General features: G+C 40.8%; 1 protein-coding gene and 1 pseudogene across 7 annotated transcripts in view; one reads left to right on the top strand and one right to left on the bottom strand.

The window, feature by feature from the left end:
- EXPH5 (exophilin 5) overlaps window positions 1-22,150 on the top strand; it is an 84,243-nt gene that overhangs the window by 48,249 nt on the left and 13,844 nt on the right. For all 7 annotated transcript variants that reach the window (XM_037841346.1, XM_037841342.1, XM_037841341.1 and 4 more), the window contains one exon: window positions 9,856-9,904. In XM_037841346.1, the coding sequence (XP_037697274.1) occupies window positions 9,856-9,904 (49 nt within the window). The remainder of the gene's footprint in view (window positions 1-9,855; window positions 9,905-22,150) is intronic.
- On the bottom strand, window positions 11,044-16,490 carry LOC119535880 (annotated as a pseudogene).

Below are 22,150 nucleotides of genomic sequence, written 5' to 3'. Positions count from 1 at the left end.
TGGGGTTCTAGGGAAGAATCCATTCTTCGCCTCTTCCAGCTTCTGGTAACTGTCAGCATTTTTTGGTTGTGGCTGCATCACTCCGATCTCTGCCTCTGTGGTTATATTGTCTCCTCCCCTTCTGTCTGTGTAACCTCTCTCTGTCTCACTCCTATAGAGACAATTGTCAATGGATTTAGGGCCCACCCAGATAATCCAGGATAATCACCTCATCTCAAAATCCTTAACTTAATTACACCTGCAAACTCCCTTTTCCAAATAAGATAACATTCACAAATTCTAGGGTTTGGGGCATGGACATATCTTCTTGAAGTCCAACATTCAACCTTCTACAGGTGCTTGCGTTTGAGTTGGAAGAAACAGGAATTGGAGACACCTATATTGAAGGTGTAAGCAAGATCCTGCTTTGAGAATGCTCCTTCAAGGATCCTAGGTGTTGTAGTGGTGGTAGTAAGGGGAGGCAAGGCCAGAAGAGTGGCTTTGAGTTTCATCCGGAGTGGCCAGTGGTTCCTGTTTAATCGGCCTGATCATTAGAATCTCATCAGCAATTTAAAAAATTACGACAGGCTTTCACACCCCCATCTTGAGATTCTGATTCAGAAGGTATGAAGGTAGGGCCCAGGGAGCTGTATTTCTTTTTAATTTTCCAGGATATTTTCATTTTCATTCCAGAACCACTGCAGCTTAGCTCCTTACTGTCCCCACTGTGGTGAGGGTTGTCAAAATTCCTGGCATGGGTGATAGCAGTAGAGAGGTTAGCCTCCCTTTCATTCATTCATCAAGCTTTTGTTAAGAACTACTCTAGGTCAGACACTGGGTTTAGTGCTGGAGATAAAACAGTGAAATAAAAAAAGTCCTTGCCTGGAAGACCTCATGACCTAGCAGGGAAGATCAGATTGCTGCATGTAGTGGGGCAGGAAGTACATCCCAGAACTCTGGGAAGTGCTAATCCCATCATGATTGCAATGGATTTGTATATTTATTATAACAGTATTCTGGAAAATGACAGTAATGGATCTTGGAACACCATCTGGACTAGCCGCAATTTGGGAAACAGCCAAGTAAACTGATGATTGTGGTACAGTGTGGTGAATGCTATGGTTGATGCATGATACTTCTGCCAGGAGAAGTTATAGGAGACACATTTAACCAGACTGGGGGATCTGGAAAGCTTCCTAAAAGAGGAGAGCCAATTATTTGAAGGTCAAATAGGTCTTAACTAGGCTCTTAAGTCAGAAGGCTGCACCAGTTGGAAGGAATGACGTAAGCAGCGGTGCAAAGACTGGAGAAAGCAGCAACTCATCTAGGTCACTGAGGTTCAGTGACACTGAATAAGGTGAGGACTGTTAAGAGATGGGATGGGAGAGGTTGGCAGAGTCCAAAACACAGGCACCTTACGTGCAATGCAAATGCTAAGGAGCTTGGACTCAATCCAGCAGGCAGTGGGGATCCATCAATCACTTCTAAAAATAATAGCCTTCTTTTCCTTATTATATATATATATAAGAGAAAAAAAATCACCATAATCCCCTAACATGGACAAACACTAATTCTGGGATATTTCCGTGTGTGTGTGTATGTGCATATGTATATATATTTTTCACTGATGGTTTTTGAACAGGGAAGTAACATAATCAGATTTTCATTTTAGAAAGATCACTTTAGCTCAGTGGTTCTTAACCATGGGTGATTTACCTACCCCCAAAGGACATTTGGCAATGTCTGAAGACATTTTTGATTGTCACAACTGGAGGGGAGTGCTACCAGCAACTAGTGGGTAGAGACCAGCGATGCTACCAAAGATCCTACAATGCAAAGGACAGACCACCACCACAGAGAATTATCCATCCCAAAATCTCAGTAGTACTGAGGTTGAGAAACTCTGCTGTAGCTATACCACAAAGAATATATTTGAGGGGGCAAAACTAGAGTCGAAGAGTCCAGGTTTAGCACTGTAGAGATGGTGGTCACCTAAACTAAAATAGAGGCAATAAAGAGGGCAAAAAAATGGGCAGATTTGTCTAGAATTTAGAATGTAGAGTCATGTGAACCTGGTGACTGGATGTGATAGATGAGGAAAAAGGAAGATTCAGGGGTGAACTCTCCACTCTGAATTTGGAAACTAGGTTGATAATGGTGAAAAATACAGGAGGTGGAAAGGATGTGATGAGGATAAGAATAAATCCATTCATTCATTTATTCAACAAATACTGCTCGAGGAATACCCTGTACATCACTGTGCCAGCAGGTCCTAAGCATATGGTGGGACAAAACAGACACAGCTCTTGGTGTCATGGGCTTCATTGTGAGGTCACGTGCAAGGAAATAGAGAAACAGAAGAGTGATAAGATGGGTAAGTTCTGGATGCTATGAGAGCACATTTCAAGGGGTATGCATCTCAGCCTAACTCTAGGCTCAGAGAAGGTCTCCCAGAGAAAATAACCTTTATAAAGATTCTTCAAGAATGAGACAGTTATCCAGGCAGAGAGGTGGTAGACAAGTGTTTGAGACAAAGTAACAGTACGACAGTACATGCATAGGCTCGAGAGATGATGCAAATTTTACAATGGCAGAAGTTCAGTTATGAGGCTAGAAACTAGATCACATGGAGCCTTGTAAATGAAGGGATGAATTTGGACTTTAGACCAAGAGCAAATGGAAGTCATTAAAATGCTAAGCAGAGGGAGACTTCTGGGGAAGATGGAGAGTAAGGAGCTCCAGGACTCAGTTTCTCCACCAAAACAACTATTAAACAGACAAGAACTGTCTGAAACAACTATTTTGAAACTCCAAAGGCCAGAAAAACACTGTACAGCATCCAGAAAAGAGCAGAAGGAAGAGACCAATAAATTACCGTAAAAAACTGTGCATTTCTCTCTCTGTGTAGCAGCTATCGGTGCCCATCCGCCACCCTCATGGCAGGCTGCTGCGGGGTCCAGTCCATGGCTAGAGCTGGTGTCAAAAAAGGACAAAAAAGTCCTCTTCCCCAGGAACAGCAGTGGGCACTGATCACAGCTTTAGATTAGCTAATTGAGATTGCTGGGTCTTGGCTCTGAGAGCAGCTGTTTTTACCTGGGCAGCCATTGTTTTGACCCCACCCCAACAAGGTCAGTGGCAGCCACTTTTGTAACCCTCCCCAGATGGGGAGGAGGCGGCGGAGATTTAAAGACACAGCACTTCCTCAGGGCCGTGGGGGACAGTTAGCTGAAGGGCTGCATTTGCCAGGCAGACCAGGAAAGCTCAGCTTTGAGGAGCCGATTGAGAATATTTTGGCACCCTTCCTGATCCCCTCCCCAGGACACTTTGGAGCTGGTCTGTGCTTCCGTCATGGGTCCCTGGCCCTGTTTGGGCTGGGAAAGACTGGCTTGGGAAAGTCCTCCCTGGGGTGACCGTCCTCCCAGAATTTGACCTCTAGGCAAAAGCACCATGAGAAAACAAAAGGAGTTTAAAATTCTGTGGAGATGGACAGTCTGGGATAAAAGCCTGCCAGCTTCAAATACCAGGGAGAAGGAGTTCTGTCAACTGAGAAGCAGAGGGGACAACCAAACTCCTGTAATCAGGGGAACTCCAAAACAACTAACAAGCAAAAGCCCAAGACAAGACAGAGGCCCAGAAATCAGGGAAAATCTTGCACACTGCATCACCTTAGGCAGTCCTTCCTGATTGGAGGGCTGAAGTACAATAAAATCCCTTTCTTATCACCAGCTGGTTACAAAACCAAGAAACAGACATCCCAGGGAGTAAATCACACAGTTAACATTTTAAAGTATTAAAATGTACAGTGTGCAACAAAAGAATACAAGACGAAGAAACAGGAAATGATGGCCCATCCAAAGGAAAAGGATAAAAATACAGAAAACACCAACAAAGAAGATGAGAATGTGTACAAACCAAACAAAGCCTTTAAAAAATGATCTTAAAAATGCTCAAGGAGATGAAGACTAAAAGATATCAGGAAAACAATGAATGAACAATATGAGAGTCTAAGTAAAGAGATAGAAACTTTTAAAAGGAACCAAACAGAACTACTGGAGATGAAGACCAAAAAACTAAAATAAAAAATGCCCAAGAGCATTTCAAGAGCAGACTGGAGTTGGCAGAAGAAAGAATCAGCAAACTTGAAGTCAAGACACTTGAAATGAGTCAGTCTGAGGAGCAGAAAGGAAAAAGAAATATTAAAAGCAAAATAGCCTAAGACAGCTATGGGGCACCATCAAATGCAACAATATACATGTTATGGGAGTTCCACAAGAAGAAGAAGAGAAATGGACAGAAAGAATAGTCAAAGACATAATGACAGAGAACGTCCCAAACTTAGCAAATGATGTGAATATGTACATCCAAGACACTCAAAAAACACCAAACAGAATAAACATGAAGAAAAATATACCCCATCACATGTTGATTACACTATCAACTGCAAAGGACAAGCAGAGAGTTCTAAAAGCTGTAAGAGAAAAGCAATGTGTTACATTCAAGGGAGTCCCAACTAGATTAAGAGCCAATTTCTCATGAGAAACCATAGAGGCAAGAAGGAAGTGCGTAGAAATATTAGAGTGCTGACGGAAAACAACTGCCAGCCAAGAATTTTATATCTGGCAGACTGTCTTTCAAAAATGAGGGAGACTCTATGTGGGACATGACTCATAGGGATGTAAATCTCCCTAGCAACATGGGACATGACTCCCGGGGATGATCCTGGACCTAGCATCATGGAATTGAGAAAATCTTTTTTACCAAAAGGGGGAGGAGAAATGAAACAAAATAAAATTTCAGTGGCTGAGAGATTTCAAATGGAGTTGAGAGGTCATTCTGGAGGTTATTCTTATGCATTATATAGATATCCCTTTCTAGTTTTTAGTGTATTGGAATAGCTATAAGGAAATACCTGAAACTGTTGAACTGCAACCCAGTAGCCTTGATTCTTGAAGATGATTGTATAACTATATAGCTTATGCCATGTGGCCGTGTGATTGTGAAAACCTTGTGGCTCACGCTCCCTCTATCCAGCGTATGGACGGATGAGTTGAAAATTGGGAACAAAAATTAAATGAATAATAGGGGGGATGGAATGTTTTGGGTGTTCTTCTTTACTTGTCCTTTCATTCTTATTTTTATTATTATTTACTTCAAAGTAATGAATGCTCAAAAATTGATTTTGGTGATGAATGCACAACTATATGATGGTACTGTGAACAACTGATGTACACTATGGATGATTGTAGGGTATGTGAATATATCTCAATAAAATGAATAAAAAAAAGAAAAAAAAATGAGGGAGAGTGTAAGACATTCTCAGATAAACAAAAATGAGGGAATTCATCACCACTAGGCCTATCCTACAAGCAATGTTAAAAGAAGTTCTTCACACTGAAAGGACAAGACACTAGACAGTGGTTTGAAGCAGCATAAAGAAATAAAAACCTGCAGTAAAGGTAACCATTTGCATAATTATAAATGCCAGTATTGTGTTTCTAGTTATATAACTCCACTTCTTACTTCCTACCGGTGCTAAAATGCAAGTGCATAAAAAATAATGACAAATCTAGATTTTAGGACATAAAACGTACAAAGATATAAGTGGTAACAAGTATAAAAAAATGGTGGTTGGACAGAGGGGTACAGGAAAATTACATGTACTTGCTATGGAAGTTAAGTTGCTATCAAACCAAATATGATTGTTTATATTTAGGGTGTTAAATTTTAACCCGATGGTAACCACAAGGAAAACATGAAAAATATATCCAGATGCAAATGAGAAAGTACTCAATATGGTACAGAATAAAAAAGCAAATAGATATAAAAGAAGGCTTTAGCAGAAGTGAGGGACAAAAATGGTATAACATCAGGGTTAAATAGCAAAATGGCAGAAAAAAGTCCTGTAATATCATTGGTGACTTTAAATGTAAATGAATTAAACTCTAGTCAAAAAGCAGACATTGGCAGAATGGATAGAAAAGCTTGACCCAACTATATGCTGTCTACAAGGCTCACCTTGAAGTCAATGATGCAAGTAGGTTGGCAGTGAAAAAATGGAAAAAAAATATACCATGCAAGTAGTAACCAAAAGAGAGCTGGAGTGGCTATACTAATATCAGATAAAATAGATTTTAAATCAAAAACAATTACAAGGGACAAAGATGGTCATTATATACTCATAAAGAGGACAATTCAACAGGAAGATGTTACAATTATAAATATATAAGCATCTAACAATGGAGTCCCAAAATATATGAAGCAAATACTTCCAGAGTTGGAGGGAGAAATTGATGGTTCTACATTAATAGTAGGGGATTTTAACACACCACACTCAATAATGGATAGAACATCTAGTCAGAAGATTGAAGTACAGAACTTGAATGAGACAATAAACCAACTAGATCTAGCAGGCATATATAGAACACTGTACCCAATGAAAATAGGGTACACAGTCTTCTCGAGTGCACATGGATCATTCTCCAGGAAAGACCATATGTTGGGTCACAAAACAAGTCTCAATAAATAAAAAAAAATATTGAAATCATACAATGTATATTCTCCAATCACAGTGGAATGAAGCTAGAAATCATCACCAAGGGAGAAAGGGAAAAGTCACAAATACGTGGAAATTAAACAACATACTCTGAAACAACCATTGGGTTAAAGAGAAATTAGGAAATATTTTGAGGCAAATGAAAAAGAAAATACAACATACCAAAACTTATGGGATGCAGTGAAGGCAGTGCTGAGAGGGAAATTCATAGCTCTAAATGCTTATATTATAAAAGAAGAAAGACTTCAAATCAGAGACCTAACCTCAAAATGGGAAGAGCTAGAAAAAGACCAAACTAAACCAAGAGTGAGCAAAAGAAAGGAATAACAAAGATCAGAGTGGAGATAAACAAAATAGGAAACAAAAACAGTAGTCAACAAAACCAGAAGTTGGTTCTTTGAAAAGAACAATAAAATAAACAAACTTTCAGCTAGATTGACAAAGAAAAATGAAAAGAGAGGATTCAAGTAAAGAACATCAGAAATGAAAAGGGGAACATTACTACTGACCACAGTGAAATAAAAAGGACTGCAAGAAGATTCTATGAACAATTGTATGCCAATAAATTATATAGCCTAGCTGAAGTGTAGAGAATGGATTAGATTGGGGCAAAACCTGGAGACAGAGGGACAGTTATGGAGCTTTTGAGATAATAAAGGCAAGAGATAATAAAGGCTTAACTGATGTAAAGGCAGGAAGATGCAGAGATGTAGATGGATTTGAGAGGAATTTCTGTGTTTGAATCAACAGGATTTGTTGATAGATTGGAAGCAAAAAGTGAGGATGAAAGGAGAAGGTGGGGTCTGTTTAGGCCAGGTAGGGTCCAAATTGCCTGTGAATAGGGAGGTGGATCTCTGCAGTGGCCAGTGATTAAAATGTGCTCCACCAACACTTGGGAAAAATCACCCAGGGTTCTGATTAGAAAAGAATATTCTTGAGCTCCACCCTACTGTATTGAATGAGAATTTCTGAATGGTATCTGCAAAGGTATAAAGACAAAAGAATATTTTATGGGGGAGGAATTAATTTGGCAAGTCTAGAGTACAAATACCTCTGGAGGAGTAAAGTGTGGGGAGATAAGGCTTGAAGGGAGAGGAGTTGGATGGGGTTCTCATCAGATAAAAGCCTTGTGTCATATTAAGGTTTGGGATAATACCTTGTAAAATTTTAAGTAGGGGGTTGATAAGAATAAATTTGCATTTCTGTTGGTTATTGTAAAAATGGAGAGGAGTCTGGAAGAGATATCCTGAAAAGTTAATCTAAGGCAGAAAGAGTGGAGGTGGAGAAGCAGGGATATTTGTGAGCGATCTTTAAGAGATGGCATCGTAGGACGTGTGAGTGAGTAAATGCAGAAGATGAGGCATGTATTTGTCTCCCTTGAAAGACCTGAGGACTTTTACAACATAGCTTTCATGGTACTACTGTTGCTTTTATTCACTCTACATTCAGATTAGAAACATATATTAACTTTTAGGACTATATTAACTTATAGGACTAAATCCTATACCCTCCTACCTAAGTGCACATTGGCACATATGCTCATGCACACCCTTGGGCGAGCGTGCATCCTCCCACTAGCTGCACACTCACACTCAGTGGCACTGTGTCCCAGTAGTGCCCCACGTGTCCTCTAAAGCCACATCTTCCACTTACCTGATGCTCTTGGAAGCTGATTCCTACCCCTGCTACCCTCACACCAGAGCTGATGGGGACCTGGTGAGCTGCTGAGATGCTGCAGCCCAACGGGGCTCCGGAAAGAATCTTCACAGTCTGCCTATTCCTAGCTCCAGGCAGTTCCCAGCTCCCTTGCCAGTTCCCAGGCTCCCTTGTTCTCTCGCATCTCCAAGCTTTTTCTCATGCTGTTCTTGAGCCTCTCGTACCAATTCAGCTACCAGCTTCCCCATATTGCCTTCCCTGTTCTTCTCCAGGAAATGCTCACCAGACCCTCTGCATTTTCAGTGCATTTTACTTACTTCTCTTTATAGTCTTTATCATATCTTGGCTTGGATTTTGGTTCTTTATGTATCTAATCTTTCCTATTATCAAAGGCTCTCAGAGAGCAGTGCCCCTATTTCAATCATTTTTATTTCCTCCAAAGCACTCAGAATAAAAGGAATAACCACAAAATAAACCCCAAAATAAAAGGAATAAAAACAGTATCTAACTTCCAGATATTATGAGTAGAGCTGATATTTCAGAGTAATAGGGAAAAGTCTAAATTAATTTTAATTTCTGTTAAACTGTGAGCTAAACTTTAAAAACATAGGGATATGTTAAACAGATGAATTGCTTGGCTTCCCAGAGTTTATGCTCAACTTTCATGAACCAAGAAAAAGTTAGAAGATTGAATTAAGGAAAACCGTGGCTTGCCACTTTTGAATATCTGATCTTGAGTCCCAATGGTTTAACTCGTGCTGTTCTCTTAGTAGAGGAGAGGACCTAATTTCATACAGAGCTCTGAGTCATCACAGTCTGTTAATTCTTGTGCTATAATTCAGGCAGAGCACCCCTTGGAATAGGATTTAAAAGATAAGAACCTCTATCTCAATTTTGGATCTAATTAGTTTTTATCCTCACTGATCTCAGAGAAGCAATATGAATAGTAATAGCATAATTGTTCTCCTCCAACCTGGTTTCATGATAATAACACATCTTTATAAAAACAAACATCCTGAAGCCATTTTTAAGAGATTTGCTTTTAAAAATCTCCCCTTGTGAATTGTGGATTCTGTTCCTGACTTAATCCCTCTTTAATATAAAAATGTATGAAAACAGAAAATCTGTTTCCCATTTGCAAGAAGAGTCAGTGTGCCATGCTGGTTAACAAGGAGGGCTCTGGATTCAGACAGCCTGTGGTGAATACTGGCTCAATCACTAACTGTATCCCTTAGACAGCATATTCCAACTTCTCTGCACCTCCAGCTTCTCATCTGTAAAATGGGAGTTGTAATAGTATCCACCTTACAGGGTTGACGTATTTAAAAAAGTTAAGATGAGAACAGTGCCTGATACATAGCACTCAACAAATGTAACTATTTTTGCTACTGTATTTTTTTAAGCTGTGCTCAAAAAGAAATCTACTACTATCATTTTTTCTTGGCTACTTGAGTGACACAAATAGAAAACAGTTTCTAAGCAATCCCAGGGAAATTTTCCCCAAATTTTTTTTCAACAATGCACTAACCAAGAAATGTCTTCCCACAGAGCATTCAACATGTGTCTTCTCAGGATATCAAGATTTAACAGCAAATATGCTGTTGATTTTTTGTCATGGTAAAAGTTAGGCCCTGCTTGAAAGAAATTATTTCAAATTCTTTCCACAGATGTGAAGGCCTTGCGGGACCTCCTGTGTCTGTGAGGGGAGCTGCCTCAGTAAGTAACCAGAGAACCAGGGGTTCTTCTAAGGAATTCAGAATGTATGTGATCCCCAGTTGGCTACCTATTTAAATGGGATTCCCCTTGACTCAGGTTTTGTTTTGTTTTTGTTGTTGTTGTTGTTTTTGTTTTATTTGTGTTTTTTTTTACTCAGAAATTCCACTTGTAGGCATTTCATTCAACAGCAAATCCATTTGTAGACATTTAATTTCATTAATTTCCTTTTACAAACACACACAATATGATTGAACAAGGCTAACTGTGTCAATGTTACAATCAGAAATATTTTACTGTTTACCCTTAAGCATCTTTTGAATATTGTGAATATATCATACACACATAAAAAAACTTTTAAAGGAGCAAAAACGTATTCTTTATGCCTGCACACTTGTGATGGTGAGGTTCATGTGTCAATTTGGCCAGGTGATGGTGTCCAGGTGTCTGGTCAAGCAAGCACTGGCCTAATCATTACTGCAAGGACATTTGTGCCTGGTTAATAAATCAGAAGGCTGGTTTGTTAAATCTTCAGTCAATTGGCTGCAGCTGTGACCGATTACATCAACGGAAGGCATGTCTTCTGCAATGAGAGAATTCAATCAGCTGGATTTAATCCAATCATTGAAGACTTTAAAGCAAGAAAGTTACAGGACATTCATTTCTTCTTCGGCTAGCTAGCAAAGCATTTCTTGAGGAGTTCATCAAAGTTGCCAGTTTGCAGCCTGAGGAGTTCATTGAACACCTTCATTGGAGTTGCCAGTTTGCTGCCTGCCCTATGGAATTTGGACTCGCGCATACCCACAGTTGGGTGAGACACTTTTATAAAATTTTATCTTTATAGATATCTTCTGTTGATTCTGTTTCCCTAGAGAACCCTATCTAATACAACTTGGTACCAGGAGTGGTTCTGGAGAAACAGAATCTTAAAATAGGCTTTTACAATTGGTTTTCTACTCTGATTAGATTCAAAGGCACTAATGACTCCATTTCCAATAATCAAGATGGCACTGACAGTCCATGGCATGAGTTGGCAACGGAGATACGCAAAATACTACCATTTGATTCTCCTAATCATACTCTTGTATGAAGCAAGGGTCTGGGTGACAGTGTTTTTGACACCTTAATAGAGTTTTGCAGAGTTAAGAGGTATAATGATGTTGGTTGGTGGCTCTTAGATAGGCTGGATAAAGCTGTAAGAGAAAGGGACGAGCTGAAGGCTTCAAATTTGAAACTTAAGCACCGTATGACAGATGTAAAAGTTTCTGTGTGTGCCCTGAAAGAAAGTCTTATTTCCTGTGGCTGCACACTTGAGATTTCTGAAAACCAGACCCAGGGTCTCATTGTGCAAGCAGTAGATTTACAAAGTAAACTGAAATCTCAACTGTGCAGGATGTCTGCTGTTAAAGTAAAGGCATTGATTGGAAAAGAATGGATCTTGAAACTTGGGATGGGGACATATGGATTGATAATAATGGCAGTGAGGACACTGGAACCCTGGATTCTGCTGAGTCTTTTGTTAGATATACCTGTGGCAGTCTGTCCTAAGGAAACATCCCCCCTCCCCGCCCCCCACTTCCAGTCTGCCCTGGGAAGACAGCTACCCAACCTCCAGCCTGCTCTCAGGAAACTCCTTTCTGACCTCCAGTCCGCCCTGGGGAGCCTGCCATCCAACCTTCACCTAAGGAGATTAACCCTTCAGTGCCTGCTAAGCCTGTAATGACCTCCCCTGAGGAAGCAGCCCTCACTTCTATGTCTGGAGAGATTAATCCTGTTTCACGAGATGAAACTGCAACAGAATGTCCTGAGGCAAATGGCTTGAGGGACACTTCTAATTCTTTTCATGACCCCTCCCCACCACCACTCTTTGTTTCAAGACCTATAACTAGACTAAAGTCCCAACAGGCTCTGAAGGTGAGGTACAAAGTGTGGCCTACATTTATATAACTGGTCACGTGGTTGTAGTTTATATTTATCACTAACTTCTTCCACTACCCATTCCATGTTCCCTTTACCCCCAGCAAGCACTTTGTTTGGTGGGGTGACCCAAATCTTCATTCCTGAAGTTTATTGACCATTGGTAATCCTGCCTGGATTGGGTTATTGCAGTTTTCCATTGACTTTAATGACACAGCATGGTAGTACTAAGAGACACCCTAGGGGATCTCCTGTATCCCAGAAAAAGTCTTCTTTATCTCCATTGTGTAGTTGCAGTGCTATTTCCCGTTGACAGTCAGGATCAATCACTCCAGCCAGCACAGTAATCCCCTTCCTTGCCTGTTGATTCAGAGGCATAAGAAGCCCAAAGTGGCCAGGTGGCAGTCTTAACTTCCAGTTCCATGGAATTATTGTTGTGTTTCCTAGTGGAAGCCCTCTTCCTTTTGGAACTAAGACTTGTAGACTAGCGGAGCTTAAGCTTGCAGGGACAGGAAGCAGAAATTTTCCTAGTGGATCACTAGGAGTGATGGTGAGTGGTGCCACTCCTGTTTCCACTACTTGATTCCTGGATCCATGAATCCTGGCTATGGGAGAAACAGCCTCATAGAGTGGATGCTGATTCAGAGCATACAGAGCCTCCTGGAGAACACTACCCCAGCCCTGCAAGGTATTGCCACCTAGTTGGCACCGTAATTGAGTCTTCAACAGGCCATTCCACAGTTCTATCAACCCAGCTGCCTCTGGGGAACATGGTAAGACCAGAGAATTCCATGAGTATGTGTCCATTCCCTCACTTCATTTGCTGTGAAGTGGGTTCCTTGGTCAGAAGCAATGCTGTGTGGAATACCATGACAGTGGATAAGGCATTCCATAAGTCCATAGATGGTAGTTTTGGCAGAAGTATTGCATTCAGGTAAGGTAAACGTATATCCAGAGTATGAGTCTATTCCAGTGAGAACAAATCGCTGCCCCTTCCATGATGGAAGTGATCCAATGTAATCAACCTGCCACCAGGTAGCAGTCTGATCACCTCGGGGAATGGTGCCATACTGGGGACTGAGTGTGGGTCTCTGTGAGTCAGATTATTTTGTCTGCTGCTTTGAGCCTGTTTTCCATTATGGTAGCCACACCCACCTTGTCTTTCTTGATTAACTGCTGCCACGTGGCATCTGCCCACTCGGGATCCAATTATCCCCATTGTGTTTAAGGATTCCAGCTCAGTGACATCAGTTGCTACAGTAATATCTGACCAGAGAAGGGTGATTACAGAGCTCTTCAGGGATGACAGAACTAGTCTCACAAGTTAATTCCTCACAGTCGTGGTAAAAGGTGTGTCCTCTGGATATTCCAGGGGTGTGTGAGCAGGTCTTCCATGATAAATCCACTCCAACATTCCAATCTCTCTAAGCCTTTTAATCCCCTCCTCTACATTATACCAGGGCAGTTCTGGCATTTCAGCCTCAGGTAATGCTACCTTTTGATCCACATTTCAGCCAACCAACCAAACAAACTGTTAATGCCCTTTCTAATGCAGAATCTCTGCTAATGGGCACATATCAATAAATTCAGCCTGATTCAACTTTATATTCCTTCCACCATTATCCCACATCCTTAATATCCATTCCCACACATATCCCCCTGATCTCTGTCTGTATAAATTGGAAAACTCATACAGTTCTTTTGGAGTATAGCATACTTTCTCATGTGTGACACCTTGTACCTCACCCTTCGGGGCCTGTTGGGACTTTAGGCTAGTTACAGGTCTTGAAGAAGAGTGGTGGTGGGGAGGGGTCATGAAAAGAATTAGAAGTGTTCCTCAAGCCATTTACCTCAGGACATTCTGTTGCAGTTTCATCTCTTGAAACAGGATTAATCTCTCCAGACAGAGGAGTGAGGGCTGCTTCCTTAGGGGAGGTGATTACAGGATTAGCAGGCACTGAAGGGTTAATCTCTTTAGGTGGAGGTTGGATGGCAGGCTCCTCAGATTGGAGGTTGTAATGGTTTGTATATATTATGTCTCCCAGAAAAAGCCATGTTATTTGATGCAGTCTTGTGGGGGCAGACATATTAGTGGGAATTAAGTTCAAATATTTGGTTTAGGGTGTTTCCGTGGAGATGTGCCCCACCCAACTGTGGGTGATGACTCTGGTTAGATAATTTCCATGGCGGTGTTATCCCACCCATTCAGGGTGGGTCTAAATTAAATCACTGGAGCCATATAAATGAGCTGACAAACAGAAGGAACTCAGTGCAGCTGAGAGTGACATTTTGAAGAGGAGCTACAGCCAAGAGGGACACTTTGAAGAAAGCACAGGAGCTGCAGATGAGAGACATTTTGAAGATGGCTGTTGAAAGCAGACTCTTGCTCTGGAGAAGCTGAGAGAGGACAAATATCCCAAGTGCAACTAAGAGTGACATTTTTGAGGAACTTCCATCTAGAGAGGAACATCCTGGGAGAAAGCCATTTTGAAACCAGAACTTTGGAGCAGACACCAGCCACATGCCTTCCCAGCTAACAGAGGTTTTCTGGACACCATTGGCCATCCTCCAGTGAAAGTACCCGATTGCTGATGTGTTACCTTGGACACTGGATGGCCTTAAGACTGTAACTGTGTAACCAAATAAGCACCCTTTTATAAAAGCCAATCCATCTCTGATGTTTTGCATTCCAGCAGCATTAGCAAACTAGAACAGAGATCGAGAAGGTGTTTCCTGAGAGCAGGCTGGAGGTGGGGTAGCTGTCTTCTCAGGGCAGACTGGAAGTGGGGGGCTGTTTCCCCAGGACAGACCACTACAAGTATATCTAACAAAGACTCAGCAGAATCCAGGGTTCCAGTGTCCTCACTGCCATTATTATCAATCCATATGTACCCATCCCAAGTTTCAAGATCCATTCTTTTCCAATCAATGCCTTTACTTTAACAGCAGACACCCTGCACGGTTGAGATTTCAGTTTACTTTGTAAATCTACTACTTGCACAATGAGACCCTGGGTCTGGTTTTCAGAAATCTCAAGTGTGCAGCCACAGGAAATAAGATTTTCTTTCAGGGCACACATAGAAACCTTTACACCTGTCATATGGCACTTAAGTTTCAAATATGAAGACTTTAGCTCATCCCTTTCTCTTAGAACTTTATCCAGCCTAATTAAGAGCCACCAACCAACATCATTATACCTCTTAACTCTGCAAAACTCTATTAAGGTGTCAAAAACACTGTCACCCAGACCCTTGCTTCATACAAGAGTATGATTAGGAGAATCAAATGGTAGTATTTTGCGTATCTCCATTGCCAACTCATGCCATGGACTGTCAGTGCCATCTTGATTATTGGAAATGGAGTCATTAGTGCCTTTGAATCTAATCAGAGTAGAAAACCAATTGTAAAAGCCTATTTTAAGATTCTGTTTCTCCAGAACCACTCCTGGTACCAAGTTGTATTAGATAGGGTTCTCTAGGGAAACAGAATCAACAGAAGATATCTATAAAGATAAAATTTTATAAAAGTGTCTCACGCAACTGTGGGTATGCACGAGTTGAAATTCCATAGGGCAGGCAGCAAACTGGCAACGCCAATGAAGGTGTTCAGTGAACTCAGGCAGTGAACTGGTACCTCCGATGAAGGTGTTTGATGGAATCCTCAGGAAATGCTTTGCTGGCTAGCCAAAGAAGTGAAGGTCTTCGATCTTTCTCGCTTAAAAGTCTTCAACTGATTGGATTACATCCAGTTGATTGAATTCTCTCATTGTGGAAGACGCCCTTTGTTAATGTAATCAGTCACAGCTGCAGCCAACTGACTGATGATTTAATAAACCAGCTTTCTGGTTTATTAACCAGTCACAAATGTCCTTGCACTCACGGTTAAGTCAGTGCTTGCTTGACCAGACATCTGGACACCGTCACCTGGCCAAGTTGACACAAGAACCTAACCATCACAGGTACCCTGGCCTGCCCTGCATGGAACTGCAGGCAAACCCAAGCCTTGGTGTCTGCAGGGAGAACTCTGCCATGAAGCACACACCATCTGACAAAAAGGTCTCAACAGAAGTAGGAATGGGACATGAATTCACAGTCTTAGGCTGAGCTACTCTTGTAGGAATTCTTGTCCATGATGCCAATATTGCCTCCTGAGCTGAAGTTATTACTTCAACTCTATTACTCAATTCTTCTCTCTCCCTTGTCTCACAACTTTTCTGATCTTTTGCTGTCTTGGTCATCATCTTCAAACATGACTGCAGCTTGGCCTCCCCTAATGTATCAGGAATATCCTGTTTTTGCCCAGGGTAAACATGTTGCTGGAGCCTCAGATAAACCTCTATTTTCAGGCCATTGGTACTCAAATTAAAATGTTGGCACCACTTCCTCAAAGTATCCTGATGTACCTTGTTAATTGGAGGCACAATGGTCGGCAAGGGAAGCATTGGTACTTTGGATTTTGAGCAAGCTTTGAATTACTCATTCATTTGAGGAAGATGAACTTGATCCTTTTTCCTAGACATCTTTGGTTTAATTTGTGCAGTTGAAGTACTTGGTTCCATTTGATGCTCTTCTTGAGGTTCCTCTTTTATTAGAACTAATGTGATTATCACATGTTCCTGTAATTCCTCCTAAAAGACATTTTTTTCACTGCTATCATAATTTGAGTATGCCATTTCCAGGAATACACGGTGAAGGCAATGTCAGCAATGCCAAGGATATCCACAGTCTACTCCTATTAACCTCCTTGGCTCAGTTTTAAATTTACTTTACAAGCTTAGATTTCTCCTTGAGAGTCCAAAGTTTCCCAGTCATGGTTGGTATCCAGTTGGCTCTGGTACTGAAATGCTCAAACAGTAGGCTCTGCCAGGAAGGAGTTAGGCCATCATGTTTCCATTCACGCCATCAGTGCCATTTCTAATATTTTACCACGTGTCACTCCTATTCAACCCTAAAGGACTGGGCAAAGGAAGAGGCAAGAGGCAGCCACTGCCACTTTTGCAAGTAGGCGCATGTGCATGGGTCTGGACTGGACCCTTTCTACATATGATCATCATTTGCATTCAAAAAGGAAGCTATTAAGTGAGATACATTTGGCTGGAGTAAGTTCACTTGAGGGGATTGACCCAACATGACCCTTCTCCAAAGGCTTAAATTTACATTTATCACTGTTTTCACATGCTAAGGTTGAAAACCTAAGTTTCCTGTTTGTTGCTTTTTCGTGGTCATAGCTCTTGATCAACACATGCCCCTGTTTTTATGTGTAGCTCATAGTTTGGAGATGATATAAAGGGAGAGGGTTTTGAAAGGGACCTAAGAGGGCAGGAGGGGGTCAGAGAAATTTTCCAATTTATCATGGGTTAGTACTATATCTTTCCCTTTCTCCCTCTCTTTTTTACAAAATGCATGGGGTATAATTCTGGTGAAGAGTGCATATAAACAGAGGTTCTTTACTTCAAAAACAAAAAGAAGTCTCCTTATTTCTTCAGATAATGCTACTTCTTTCTGGAAAATAACAACCCTTTTCTCTCTCTTTGCCATGCTTGAGCCCCAACCATAACACTGGCACGAAAAACTGCTAACTCCAATTGAGACCAGGCACTTGACATGTATCATTTCATTTAATCCTCACAGAAAATCCATGACGTAGGTACTGTTGTTATTCCCATTTTGAAGACAAGGGAACTGCGGTTCAGAGAACTTAAAGATTGTGCTCAAGGTCACACTGGTATATGGTAGAGTCAGGATTAGAATACCTGGGTCTGTGTAGCTCCACGGCCAGAAGGCAATAATGCCTACAGCTCCATCCATCCCAAAGACATGTTTGCATATGAGCCACTGTTGCTCTTTACCTGCAGATACTCTCCCCTTAACTGAGAGGGGGACTGAAGTGGCATATCCTCCGCATCTAGCTTTTGCTCTCTAATAGGCAGAACAGAGCTCTGTTCCAGGATACTTCCGTATCCTTTTTATTGGAAAAGTGCCCAGAGCTACCATCCAATGCCATTTAACAGCCTGGAGACCAGAAACAGATGGAGAATATAAGAAGAAATGTAAATGCCTAGAAGTTATAAAACTATAGAGCTAACTTGGAGTTCTGGAGATCGGAAAATCCCATCTGAGAATTAATATATATCTTTCTTTGACACTCCTGATTGACACTCACTGCTCAGAGCATGTCTATCCAAAAGGTGAGAGCTGGGAAAATGAAAGTGAAACTCAAGGCAGAAATTTTTGTTCCCAGTTAATAAATATTATAAAAGTGGGAGAGAAAAAATAATGAAAACTACTTTGTGAAACAAAGGTTCTATATGGCATGTAAATTTCCATTCACACAGTGCCATTCTCTTAGCCCACAGAAAGCTGGAAGTTGGCCATTAATGCCACAGGGATTCTTGCCAGGATTTGAGGTCACAAACTTCCCACCACTTGGCAGTCTGGCAGGAATGTTACAAAGGGAATTCTAGCATCTAATGGGAGGTTGTACCACATTATTGGATAATCTTCCATTCAGAAAAGAAGGAAGCTGCTATTTAAACATTTGCAAGAAACTTAAAAGAAGCAACAGATTTCATAAAACACAGAATTTTTAGAGTTAAAAAGAAACTTAAAGATATCTACCCAACATTTCTCAACCTAGACACTACTGATATTTTGGGCCACGTAATTTGTGCAGTGGCCTGTGCACTGTAGGATGTTTAGTAACATCCCTAGCCTCTACCCACTATATGCCAGTTGCTCTCCCCAACCCAGCAGTGACAACCAAAAATGTCTCCAGACATTGCCAAAATGCCCCCAGTTGAGAACCATCTCCTTACAAGTGAGGAATCCAAAGTCAAAATAGTCACCGTCTTTGAGAATAGAGGCAAAACATATAGCTTTGGCCACTTAATCACTCTTCGTCTCCTGGCAAATTCTGGCCAAGCTTGCTGTTAGGCAGTACTGCCAGGCCTGTACCTCTCGAAACTCATCTCCAGTGTGGCATTCATCCCACTGACTCTTCATGTGGGTCAGTGTGAGCTCTCTGAGGCAGGGACTGTACCACATTCACCAGTGTGTCCTCCCTGCCTGGCACCAACCAAGCATCCATAATTGAGAGAAAAAACAAATGAGTGGTTTTAAGCCACAAGGTGGGTTGGTGGATGTGCCCTTTGCAGGAAAGTAGATACAGAGCATATACAGGAACACCTTTAAAAAGTAATTTCTTGCCTTTACAAAGGCATTTGATCACATTGGTTAGCTTGGGCTTGAACTCTGACAACTATTCTGGAAGTTTGGCTGCCCTGGGAAGTTCTCAAATCTTCTAAGGTTACTCTACAACAGAAGATTTGTTTGTCTAGTCATGCCAGAATTGCAGACAGTATCAGGAGAGTAAATTGGAGCTGTGTAAAGGCCACATTTTGCTCAGTCTGTTTTATGTGCTATGTTTGAAAATGTAACCATGCTCCTAAAAGCCAGCATTTGGAGACTCTGGCCTCTAATCCTGTGGGACACCTTTCCAACTCATTAGGCTGCAAGCATAAGCAGGAGTCCTCCAGGAAATTCTCTATAACCACAAACGAATATTAATAGCTAAAAGATTAACAGCCAACAGAATTATCAAACCGAAAATGCCAGTACCCAAGTTGAGAAACTCTGAGCTAGATGATCTCTAAGTTGTTTGTTTTTTTTTAACTCTAAAGCTTCTGTTTTCTGAAATGCTTTGCTTCTTTTAAGTTTATGCAAATGTTTAAATAGCAGTTTCCTTCTTTCCTGAGTAGAAGGTCATGCAATAATGTGGTAAGGCTCCCATAAAGTGCTAGAATCCCATTTGTAACATTTCTGCAGGCTGCAAACCAAGGGCTGGACACCATTCTAAAATGCTTTACAACTATTAATTCATTTAATCCTCAGGGTAACCCTACGAGGTGGGTGTTATTATTTTCATTTTACAGAGAAAGAAACTAAGGCACAGAAAGGTTAAGTGGCTTGCCCAAAGTCATACAGCTATTTAGTGGCAGAGCCAGGATTTGAACCTGTGTAGAATTTATGTGCTTAACCACTGAACTGTCCTGCCACGGACAAGCTTTTCTGAGTTCTAATATTCTAATTTCCTATGAGTCTCACTTCCTGTAATAATTGTTACTAGGAATCTTATATATGTAGGTTTCTACTTTTATATATTGTAAATCAATCTGTAAATATGTGCAAAGTATCTTGCCACATGCAATGGAAGGCACAAAGTGTTTAAAGCAATGTTCCTCTCTTCAGAGAATTTACTGTCTAAGATATGTACATTAGTAAAAGAAAAAAAACACTATAAAACAGTAGAGTGTAAAGAATAGGGGTATGGATCAAATCATGTGAGTGTGAGTTTCTAATGCCACCATTTATTATTCATGTGACTGGAGTAAGACATTTAATGAAACTCAATTTTCTCATCTGCAAAATAGTAATGATAATTCCTACCTAATTCACAAATGAATTGTAAGGATCAAATGGGAGAGCATATTTTTAAAAAGCATATTGAAAACCAAATAAATGAATAATTTTGTTCAAGTATAAGAATCCAGAAACAAAATGAGCATACAAAAATGTGTTAGAGAAGTTCAGAAGAGAGAAACATTATCATGGGAAGAGTATTCTTGGAATTCAATTCAATAAATATGTCAGTCTCTTATATGCTAGATGTCAGACTAGGTGCTTGAGATTCAAAGGGGAATACTATACTTTCCTACTCATTTTAAAGGTTGGTCCACTTCCAGTATTGTAATTCAGTTATCTTTGAATCCCTGGGGCCTGGCCCAGTGCCTTGAACACAGTGGGAACTGAAATTTATGGAAGAGGGGACATTTAGTGGTAAAATAAAAGTGGAAAGAATGTAAATAACTTTCAACATGACATAATAGGTATATACCAGAGGTGCATGAAAAATACTATCAGAATTAAATCTGCCTGGGAGCATTGGAAAAGGTCTCACAGAGATGGTGATACTGGAATAAGACTCTGAAGGATGAGTCAGTATTTTTCAAGAGAAGAAAGGAGAAAGCAAAGCTCTGGAAAGGAGACATGGTGGAACTGTGTGCAGGGAGCTGGGAGCACAGGACACCTGGAGAGAGTCAGAGAGGAAAGGCTTAATTTGAAAGTTGGAAAAGGATTTTGACAGGGTCTTGCAGTACAGAGATGTTTGTACTGCATCCTCTAGGCCAGGGATGGGAAGTAGCCTTCTGTTTTCATGGCAACTCTGCGGCATGGAGCATTGTTTTGAGCAGGATCCTGAACCCAAGATGAGCCTCGACTGACGATCAGTGTCTGCTCTGGGCCCAGAGGGATTTATCTCTGCTCCAGGTAGTGGGAAACTTCAGATTCCTCCCTGCAGCTCTAAAACTTGCATTTGGCCTCAGCAGATGCCTACTGCTAGGATACAGTGTGTTACTATGCCAGGCACTGCAAAACTCCATCAGGGGTAGTGTAGGCTCTGGAATCTGACATACTGGGATTGAACTCTCTCCCCCCGTCAGTGTGACCTGAAGCAAATGACCTGACCTCTTGAAACCTCAGTTTTCTCAAATGTAAAATGGGGATCATAACAGTACCAACCTCATATGATTGTTAAAATAGTGAAATTAACCCATATAAAATCTTTAGCACATTGCCCAGAATAATCAATGTTGAGTTGGTGCTAATAATATTAATAAGAATATCTCATATAGTCTAAATAAAAGTTAGAGGCCTATTGAGCAGTGGTCGTGTTCAATCTGCTTTATGTCTGATACCTACCACTGACCAGCAGTTACTTTTTAAACAGTTTTATCACTTGGGAGAAAAATCCTTGCAGTTAAAGTTTGAGTGTAAAAAAAACTCTTGATATTTTCTCTTAATTACCCATAACATTTACATATCTATATGTTGGAAGCATCCTTAACATGTTGGATGAGCAGGGTTGATCTTGAAGCAGAGGATCTGGGCAGGAATATAACTAAAGGAAATCATATTCTGGGTCTCTAGATGATAGTAATGCTTCCCAGTCTAGAGAGGTTCATCTCTTCACCTGAACCCTCAATTCATATACTTTTCATGATAGCTGTCTTTTCATTTCAGTATAAATTTTCGTTTTAGAGGAATGTGATCCAGGAGGCCATGAGGAATGTCCTCTGGTCTTCACAGAGGAAATGTGAGGTTTGTATGGGTGTTAAAATGGTTGAGAAACAACAGCATTTGGTTTTCTTTTAATTGGATGTATATACTCTGCATCAGCTACCAGATCTATGACTAATTATTATTTGTGCAAATAAAGACCTAGAGAGAATCAATAGGCAAGACACAAAAGATGCACTTTAAAGTGAAGAAGAATTTA

The sequence above is a fragment of the Choloepus didactylus genome, chromosome 6 (assembly GCF_015220235.1).
Source record: "Choloepus didactylus isolate mChoDid1 chromosome 6, mChoDid1.pri, whole genome shotgun sequence".
Classification (NCBI taxonomy): Eukaryota; Metazoa; Chordata; class Mammalia; order Pilosa; family Megalonychidae; genus Choloepus; species Choloepus didactylus.
Note: the sequence above shows the minus strand (reverse complement) of the source record. Positions and strands in the feature narration are given on the sequence as shown.